The sequence below is a fragment of the Rhinolophus sinicus genome, chromosome 15 (genome assembly GCF_057876585.1).
Source record: "Rhinolophus sinicus isolate RSI-liver-muscle chromosome 15, RSI-T2T, whole genome shotgun sequence".
In the NCBI taxonomy this organism is placed as follows: domain Eukaryota; kingdom Metazoa; phylum Chordata; class Mammalia; order Chiroptera; family Rhinolophidae; genus Rhinolophus; species Rhinolophus sinicus.
This window is the reverse complement of record NC_142515.1, coordinates 55,994,177-56,004,451: the sequence shown is the minus strand read 5'-3', so window position 1 is coordinate 56,004,451 and position 10,275 is coordinate 55,994,177. Positions and strand designations below refer to the sequence as shown.

At 42.3% G+C, this 10,275-nt stretch overlaps 1 protein-coding gene across 2 annotated transcripts; it reads left to right on the top strand.

The window, feature by feature from the left end:
• The first annotated feature begins 1,455 nt into the window (after nt 1-1,455).
• On the top strand, nt 1,456-9,659 carry TMEM254 (transmembrane protein 254). Of its 2 annotated transcripts, none has more exons than XM_019749504.3 (4): nt 1,456-1,615; nt 3,481-3,584; nt 3,782-3,841; nt 7,930-9,659. In XM_019749504.3, the coding sequence occupies exons 1-4, from the start codon at nt 1,526-1,528 to the stop codon at nt 8,048-8,050; spliced, it is 375 nt and encodes a 124-aa protein (XP_019605063.1). In that variant the 5' UTR covers nt 1,456-1,525; the 3' UTR covers nt 8,051-9,659. The 2 variants fall into 2 exon arrangements, with proteins under 2 accessions (XP_019605063.1, XP_019605062.1); XM_019749503.3 differs by having other exon boundaries at nt 1,499-1,982.
• Nucleotides 9,660-10,275: the final 616 nt, after the last annotated feature.

Below are 10,275 nucleotides of genomic sequence, written 5' to 3'. Positions count from 1 at the left end.
CCTTGGCTAAGGGAGCATTTCAAAACTTCTTAGTCTGACACCTAATGCCATTCATGACCAGGACACTACCTGCCTTTTCAGCCTCAATTTCCTTCACTAATTTTCAATGTTCCTTCTTGCAACAACAAGTTGCTCCTAATTCTCTGGACACACAATGTTATCCATATTTTCATAAATTTGTTTAGATTGCTCTCCTCCCACACGCATGATCCTAGAAAAGTGTGGGGGTTTTTGCTGCAGCAGCACATGCCCATCCCATGCTAGTCATTAGAACTTCCCTAGGGGGACTATTGTCTCTGTACCTCATGATACTGTATTATTTTTTTGGGTGTTGAGTAGAGGGTAGAATTTAAAATATTTTTTCCAAACAGATAACCAATCATCCTAAAACAATTTAACAAATAGTTCATTCTTTCCTCCTTAATTTGAAATGTTAGCTGTATCATAAAATAAATGCTTGGGTGTATGAAAGATCTACCTCTGGAGTATCATTTTCCATTGACTTGTGTTTCAAATACCAAATGCTTTTAATTATAGTTCTTCATAGTGTCTTGCTACCTTGTAGGCCAAAACAGAATCTTATTTTTGCTCTATTTTGCACATCCCAAATTGCCATTAAGGTTGAACATCTTTTCATGTTTCTTGGCCATTCAAACTTCCTCTTTTAAGGATGTTCCATTCATATCCTTTACTCATTTGACTATTACATATACTGAAGAATTACTTTTTCCAAGTCCCTCAACTTTATGGTGCCTTTCATCAAAATGAAGTTTTAAATTTAGATGCAGTTAAATTTTCAATCTTTCCCTTCTATGGCTTGTAATTTTAATAGCTTGCTAAGTTCCTTTCCCCTCTGTCAAAGGTTGTAAAACTCTTCTTCCGTATTTTCTTCATTGTTTTCAATGTTTAGGTGATTAATCCATCTAGAGGGGAGAGAGATAAAGTATAATGGGGTGAGAGATTTCGCTACCAATCCAGAAGGGATGGCAATACGGATACCTAGAGGGTAAAGAATGTAGCCACTCCTGTCACATGTGGAGAGGGTGTCAGAAGAGAAATTAAGGCACAGACAGGTTAGGTTAACCAGCCTAAGCGTACGCAAAAAGTTGGTGGTAGACCATGGCTTACACCCAGGCAATGTATTCCACAGCCCCTGTTCGTAACTGCTGTGCCCCATGGTGCGATACATCTAATGAAAAGGAAGAGCATTATTTCTCAGAGCACAGCTGAGCTGAAGCTCAACAATTAGACTCGTGGTTATTAGACTAGTGCGTAAACCACCACCTGTTTCCGACACCTTTATCTTAAACCCAGGAAAGTGACACTCAGAGGGGGTATCCCTTGCAAGATGATGTCCAGCCGGGCAGCCCACGGTCCAGCAAGTCTCGCTCCCCGGGTTTTGGAACCGGAAGAATCTTCTCCCTCCTCCGCTGAAGGTGAAAGGGAGTAGCGCTCGCCGAGGCCCCGCCTCCATCTCCGCGCGAAGGGGTGCCCTGCGGCGCTTCCCAAGGCGTGTGCTACAGCGATGGGGTCGACAGGAAGCGATAAGGCTTACTTCCAGAGGGGAAGTCTGCTCTGGTTCGCCGTCATCACCCTCTCCTTCGGCTATTACACGGTAAAGGCAGGGAGGGGAGTGAGCGCTCCTTTCAGCGCAGGATTTGCGCCCGCCAGCGAGGACAGGTCGCGCAGGCGCAATTCCAGCCCCCGCGCGCTCGGAATCGCGGGAGAGGGGACCAGACCCAGGAAGATGCTGGCGCATTGGTCGGCCCGCGCCTTTCGCCTGTGCCCAAAGTCCTGAGAAACCGGCTACTCAGGCTTTCCCTGTATGGGGGCGGGGACGGCTCCCAACCCGACGACTCTGTGTTAGATCGCTCAAGATGGTGGTGGCGAAGTCGGAGGCCGGCAAGGCTGGTACCGCCTACTTCCGTACAGCCAGACCCTTGCCCTCGCTTGTCACCGTGCTGGGGCTGGGATATTTTGCGGTGAGGCGTTGGAGAGGGCGGGGCATCTGTGTTGGGCCCACCAGGCCCTCGTAGGGCAAGGGGCGCTGTGGGAGCGAGGTCTTGCGCTTGCGCGCCTGGCGGTTGCCTAGGTTACTCGTGTAAACGGAAGTTCGATGGCCTCGCGGCTTCACAGTGTTTCTGCCATTGGGTTCTCGCCCCTCCACGGTTACCACGACTTAACCGAGTCTGAGTGGAGCTCACCCAGGAGAAAGCCAAGTTGGCAGACTTTTGTAGGCCTTCGAAATCAGGATAGGGCTTCCGAAGCGGAATGTTTAGAATTGCTTGGAAAACGGGGATAAACCTAAAGGATGGGTAGGATTTAATTGGTAAGGGATAGAGAGGATATAAATGTTATGGCGTAGATGTGGAATCAAGAAGGTAGAGGATTCTCTACTGAGAGGAGGAGCTACTTTTGTCTGGCTGACAGAGTTCGTTTAAAGGATAACGGGAAAGACTCCCGGAAAAGTAGGGGGACTAAGTTGTTGTAATTTTGAACGAAGGCAAAGCTATTTAGATATTTGCCTCGGAGATCCTGGAGATTGGGTATTAGAAGTGTATTTGTCCTGTCCACGATGTTGTTTGTCGTTGTGAAATCCGGCCTGATTCCCTTTGTCCTGATTTCCCCATATATAAAATGGAAGCGTTGAGCTGAAAAAGTGCATTTCTGTTCTGTGATTCTGCGTCTCTGATTAGTTAGAATATAGATGGAGGAAAGCTTCAGTGACTTCAGATTGGGATATTGTGGAGTTGGGAGATGCTGCCCCTTCCATTCCCCTTGGTTTTGGAGGATGCAGTGATATTTTATGCTATATTTAAATGTTAGGCGTGTAACAACATAATGAGAGAGATAAGACTGTTCTTGGCTGAGATCTGAATGGGACAACAAATTTTGGACCTGTTGGGTCTTAATTATTCTCAGAAAAGCCTAAACTGACACAGGTTACAACACAGACTGAGGGAAAGTTGGTAAAATTACAAAAACCTTATATGATTAAGTAGTTGCTGTTAGCACTTCACGAGCCTGATCTCACTTATTTTCCAATTTTGTACAGTGGATCAGTCCCAGTTTTAGAGGTAGAAAAAGTGAAAGAAGAGAAGGGGATTCTAAATTAAATGGGAGTTTGGCTCAAGCCGTAGTTTCTGCAGTCAAGAAGCTAGCCAGAGCACATAAACTCTTAAAATTTGTTAATAACTTATATAAAATAATGTTTTTGGTAGAATTCATTCATTAAGAATAAAAGTCATCCAACCTGGGCACTGAGTCTGAAAACCACAGTTTCCTCAGCATAAATCTCCCACCAGAATAGCTTTTAGAAAATAGAAGTTGAAAGTGGAAGCCTAGATGATTTAGTTCAGAGTTTCTTTGGTCTGTTCTTATTCTTGTAGAATCAGGATTATTTCATAGCCTCTCTCAAAAACAAACATTTTCTGATTTAAGTGACCTAATAAGTATTCTGTGCCTCTGGTTCTCTTTCAGTGGGTTGTCTTCTGGCCTCAGAGTATTCCTTATCAGAGCCTAGGGCCCCTGGGCCCCTTCACGCAGTACTTGGTGGACCATCATCATACCCTCCTACGCAGCGGGTAAGGAGAGCTGCAGAGTGGGCTGTGGACACTGCCGCTCCAGGCTCACTGTAGACCTGGGAGGCCTGCACTTGCCTTTATATATCTAAGAGTGGTTGGTGCTAGTTCACATTCAAGCACCTTTCTTTTTGAGGTTTCTGTGTTCGATTTCATCATCAGATAACCATCACCTTAAACTAGATTGACCTTTGTTTCAGGTATTGGATTGCTTGGCTGATTCACATTGGAGAGTCATTGTATGCCATGGTATTGTGCAAGTAAGTGTTTTTAATAGGTCTTTGTCGCTTTTCTCTTGGTATCTGATATAAGTTGAGAGTAGCCACATTTAAATAATTCATGCACTTGTAGGCTGAGAGCACACTCAGGGTAGAGTTGAATCCCCACGGCTAATACGGAACCTAGCCCAAAGGTGTACCCAATAAATATTTAATGAATGAATTCATTTCATTTGTGTTTGTTAATCGGTTATTTAGTTACTTCATTCAGATGATTTTTCTTATTTTTTTAAAAAATTCTCTGCCTAGTCCCAACTAGAACAAAAGATTAGGAGGCTGACATCTAGCTTGAAAAAGCGCTGAGTTATAAACTGAGGCCAATGATTCTCAATTCTAGTTTCACACATGAATCGCCTGAGGAGCTTTTTCAAAATACACAAGTCTGGTTTCCAGACCCACCAATCCTGATCTGATAGGCCTTGCTTTAGAAGTGGGAATATGTTATTTTTACAGGCTCCACAGATAATTCTGCGATGCAGTGCAAGTTCAAAACCCCTTGACTAGAAGCTACTCAGCAGACGCCAGTGTAGGTGAATACTATGTGAGAGTGCTAGAAAGATTCTCTTTACACCTGTACCTTATGTAGCATACAGAGAAAGTATGGTGTAATGAAAGAGTTGGTTATAGTAATGCCAAATTGCTTTGCATTTTTTTTCTGGTCAAGATTAACTGTCACCTCTATTGTTGTATTACTTCTAAAAATAGAAAATGAGGTACTTTATTACTAAAAGGTGTTTTAATAAAAATAATTAATGTATATTGGGTGAACAGTATGCCAGACACTGCTAAGTGCTTTAAATAGATTATGTTACTCTATCTTCTGGTTGATTAAACAAGCTGGACTTTCCAGGAGAGGAGCAGAAAGCAGTTTTGTTCTTTCTCACCCCTCTCCAAGAACCCTGTTTCCACGAACATAAGACCTAGCCAGACAATCAGCTCTATGTCTTTTGGAGCAAAAGCCAGTCTTATATAATATAAGACCGGATCTTATAGTAAAATAAAACCGGGTCTTATATAAATTTTTGCTCCAAAAGACACATTAGAGCTGATTGTCCGGCTAGGTCTTATTTTTGGGGAAACACGGTAAATTCACCCTGTGGGTTGTTGTCTGCCTCCCACCCCAACCCTGGATGAAAAGAAATCTTAAGCAGTTCCGTAGGTTTTCCTGTGCTATTATCCAATCTAGTCCAATCTATTCATTGAAAGTATAAACTTAGCTAATTCAGAAAGTCTGTTCTCATCCGCTGGGACTCTGGAGCCTGCTATGGGGAAGAGAGCACATTTAATGTCTTCTCTCTCATTCCACCTTTTTTCCCTACTCACTAGCAGCTGCTTGTGGCCCCTTGGGATGGTGAGAGTGGTTAGGGGAAACAGGGTACAGTCTTGCCTTGTAAACAGGCAGCTGGGTGCTGTGGATACTGCATACCCAGTGTTGGCTCTTCTCTCCAGAAGTGGATTTGGGGAAAACCGCCCATCACTAGGGATCTCCCTTCTGCACTTCCCCTAAGGACCACTTACAGTTTCCCCTCAGGATCAGTGATCGGGATGGGGGGAAGCTCCTTTATAGAGGTCTTTCCTACCCTTAGGTTAGGCCTCTGTGGTGGGGTCCCTTTTACGCCCACCATGCCAGTGCGCTTCCACAGGATCTGTATGGCTCACAAAAACAGCTTTTTTGTCCCTCCATGGGATAAACCTACCGGCGTGTGCAGTTCCCAGTACAGCCATGTATCTTCGCTCTCCCATCAGGCAAGCAGACCAGTCTTTAAACTTTTGAAACAGATGTTATTCCCTTCCCCCAAATTCCAGGGGACTCATGTCAAGCTCTCCAACTGGTTCTGTTGAAGCTGTTCTTTGGACTTGACTTGTGATAAGAAATGCCTCAGCTTTAGTCATTTACTAAAATGACCTCTGTCCAATGTCCTCTTCAGCCTCTCAGTGAAATCTCAGCTTGGAGGTGTGTGGTCCAGCCCCTCAACTTACATTGTTGGACTGCCTGACACCTGTTTTGTTACTGTTATTTGGAGCCTCCAATGAAAACCAAATGACTCAAATTGAATATCCTGCTCTCCAGTGTTTGAAGGCAGAGGGCAAGCAGGCATATAGAGGTTAGGGCACTATTGTCATGTCCTTGAAATCATTTCTTTATGGTCTAACATGTTGCAGTGTAACATTGGTCACTATAAAACAGAATCAATATTCCTTTTGAATTACGAATGAATAAATTTAAGTGAGTGATCACTACACAAAGACATGTAGTACATTTGTAACGTCCCAAATCCCACTATGCAGCAGCAAAAAGGAACTGATGAATTCCATTTAACCAGAGATAAGATTGGACTATATGTTTGACTTTATAGCCACCATAATATATCTATATATACATATAGATATAAAATATGCCTATTTTTCCATGTCTACCTATAAGATTACTCATTCATTTTATTAGTGCATAGTATTTTGTCCTATGGATGTGCCTTAATTATTTACATATTTACAAATTCCCTTCTGATGGGCTTTTAAGTCTAATTTTTACTATTATAAGTAACACTGTGTGAACATGAATTTCTCATGCATCCTGGCCCACTTTGACATATATTTCATTTTTTTATTGTTTGCTGGTAGAATGTATGAATGTAGTCGATTTTTATCTATTGACCTTACACCCAGCGGCCTTGCTAAATTCATTTGTGAATTCTAATAGTTCATCTGTCGATTTTTGTATTTTCTAGGTATATAATTGTGTCTAGAAAGAAAGACAGTTTTATTTCTTCCTTTCAATTCTGTGTATCCTTTAATTATGTGTCTTTCTTATTGCACTGGCTAGTGCCTCCAGCACAGTGTTTATTAGAAGTGGTGAGAGTAGGCATGCTTGCCTTATTCTTCATCAAAGGGAAAGCTTTCAACATTTTGCATCATGTTTTTTTCTAGAGTTGTGTAGATCTCCTCTATCAGAATAAGGAAGTTCCTTTCTATTTCTAAGTTTGCTGAGAACCTTGATTCAGTATGGATGTTGAAATTTATCAATGCTTATGCATTACTTAAGATGATCATAGGATTTTTCTCCTTTAATTTGTTAGTGTGGAAAATTACGGTTGATGGGTCCACTTATAGGCTAATTTTTTTCAGTGAATACAGTCGGCCCTCCATATCCACGGGTTTGGCATCCATGGATTCAATGCAGATGTGGAGGGCCGACTGTGTGCATTGTTCTACGTCATTTTATATAAGGGACTTGAGCATTCTTTGATTTTTTTTTTTCGTATCTGCAGGGGGTCCTGGAATCAATCCCTTGCAGATACTAAGGGCTGGCTGTACTTAAGTTTTGGGGGAGTTGAAAAGTTAAACGCGGATTTTCAATTGTGTGGAGGGTCACTGCCCGTAGCCCCCACATTGTTCAAGGGTCAACTGTATATCGTTTTTACATATGTTGTAGTTAAATTTTGTTTTAAATTAAAAGTCATCCATATGAGGCTTATTTATATACAGATGAGACTGTAAAAATCCATTCACTTCAATTGGGTCATTTTCTTTTGAGCTTTGTTTTAAGCAGTTGAGTACAGGTGTTTATTATTACTATATGCCAGGCCCTTTACTAAGTATTTTGTGTATGTTATTTTATAAATCATCTCAAAACTTGATGAGATAAATATTATTATTCCTATTTTTCAGACAAGAAACTCGTTCTGAGAGAGAGTGAGTGATTTGCCCAAGGTCACAGCGGTCCAAGCTGGGCTTTACATTGGTCTATCTTTAAAACATTTGCTCTAAAGCCATCCCACTCCTTTTTTACCTCTATCCACTCATCAAAATCACGCTAGAAACAGTTTTATAATACAATGCTCCGGGCAGTAGCCAGACTGCTTCTCAGGGATGATTGTGCCATTCTAAATGCACACACAAAAAATGAAAATAAATGAACTAACCATTCGCGTTAAGGAGCTGGAAGAAAATGGCAAAATAAACTCAAAGTAGATAGAAGCAGGATATTTTTTTAAAAATTGAAGGCAATAACTCTTCCGAGGACATAACATTCAAATTCTGGTGGTTAAATTTTTCTTTTTGTTTTTTAGGTCTAAAGGCATCACGGATGGTCGGGCTCGACTCCTCTGGTTCCTGCAGACTTTCCTCTTTGGGATAGCCTCCCTCTCCATCTTGATTGCTTACCGACCAAAACACCAAAAACGAACTTAAAGAAGATACACAAAAGCTTTCTCTGCTCTTTGATATCCAATCTCACCTTTTTTTTGGGGGGTGCTGTATTTATTCCATCTTTCTATCTTCTAGAAAGTTAAGATCCTCTAGCTATTGATTATATCATATGCTCTGATTGAACTTTAGTAGATAACGGGAAAAGATTTTAGCTTTTCTAATCTGCACACTAGCCTATTTGGCAGAGGGCTTCCAGCTACCTTCCTGATTTCCCAGGCTATGTTGGTGCTCTCTCCCTATCATCTGTTTTAAGCCATCTACTAAATTTGCTTATTAGTAGACCTTTGCTCCCACCTTCTGACCAAAACACGGTACCCTTCCCACCACCATCTTAGCTCTCCTTTCCCAAAATTTTTTCTACCTTTCTGGACCCAGGTGGAGTGACCCGTCTTCCACACACATTTATTATTAGCACCTGTGAGGCAGGATCTTACCATCTCAAACTTCCATTTCTCACACTGCCGAGAAAGACAAGGAAGATAAGCAAGTCCCTGGAGTGGGGTGGGCTGAGCATTTACACACAGTCACAAAGGACAAGCTGACACCCAGGAGGAGAGGACTCAGGAATGCCTTTCCTGATCCTGCCAGCCAGAGTGACCCTTCCCTCCACTTGTCCCCTGGGACAAAGTGCTGTGTAGTGTACAGGGCTCTGGTGGCCACTGCTGGATTGCTGCTTCAAGCCAGCACCACATCTCAGTCAGCTTTATTTTTCCTCTAGCACCTGCCCCATGGCCTTGCACACAGGTGTTCTATCAGTGTTTACTGAGCAAAGGAGGGAAACTCTGATTTCACTTTCCAGGATCATTCCAATTTTTATGTGAAAACTGCAGAACCCATTCAGGGTACCCTCATCTCAAAGAAAAGCAGGGGACAGCTCACGAATGGTAGCACCAAGTTGCTTTGGGTTCCCTGGTGGGATACCTGTATCTTTTTCACACTTTCCTATTCTTGGTCCCTTTCTCCAGACTCTGTAGATGTCTCCCTCCAGCTTTGTCTTACTCCAACTCAGACGTTCCTGTCCTAGGGATTCTAGCCCATGGGTGATCGAGCTGGTTACTGTCTCTCCCATTTACCTCATTATACCTTATTACTACTGATTGGTTGGGGCAGGAGGTTCATTGACTCTGTCCCCGACCCTGGTAGAATGACTGTCACCTCTAGGAACCATGAGGGCTCCTTTCCTGGAGAACCACCTGCTTGTTCACTAGGGACTAGACCTTTTCCTTCCATGATGCAATAGGGCGTGTTATTTTCTTAAGCAAAATTCATGAGAAACAACCCCCTCCCCGTAAAAAGAGGCCCCAAGAAAAAGCACAATCCTGAAAGGTTATGGACTAGAATTGTTTCTGGTGGAGATCAATTTCTACAAATCTCAGTCTTTCTCTGTTTCTCTTATGATGAAGGGGTTGCTTTTTGATAAGGGAAAAGATTTTAGAGTTAAACATCATGGAAGTCCAACCCAGATTTTTTAAAAGTATGGTCCTTTCCAAGGGAAATAATGACAATAATATTAATGGTTCCAGGAACAATATGGCCGATTATTGAATGAAATTGATTAACTTAAATAAAATGCTATGAATTGTCTCTTCAATCAGTGCTGTTTTTGTGTGTCAGTTTGGATATATTGTCACACATCTGATTCTGTCTTTTCTCAAATAGACACTATTATGGAACTGTTAGTCCAGTTTAGATACCAGGGATTTTTTGTTCACTGATAAATGCAGAATGCCCTAGCTGTGGGGCAGACACTCCTCATGCTTATAGAGCTGTCTGCAGCCCACTTAAGTCCACACACACACAGCTACAGGTGGACATGAATGTCCCCTTTCGTTGTAGGATTGTCCTCTGGTTTCCATTTAAATTTCATTCAGCATTTGACACAGTCTAGCAGCAAGTGAGAGGAGCAGCCTTGACTTTATAAATGCCAGGAGTGTAAAGTCCTGTGATCTCGTTTGGGGTATGATCATGGTTTACAGCAAAAAGGAATCTTGAGGGAGCAAATGGTGCAGGTCTTGACGCATGAACTGCATCCCATCAGGTAAAATAACATCACAGAGACAGCCCAGTCTCTAACTGATCGTGTGTTTCTCCCCTCCGTCACAGCTCATGAGTTTAGAAGTAAGTCTGTGAAGCAAGAAATAAACAGAAAAATGGAGACATCTTGGCTTTGTATTGCAGTCACAGTGGTGATATAGTAGAAACATCTT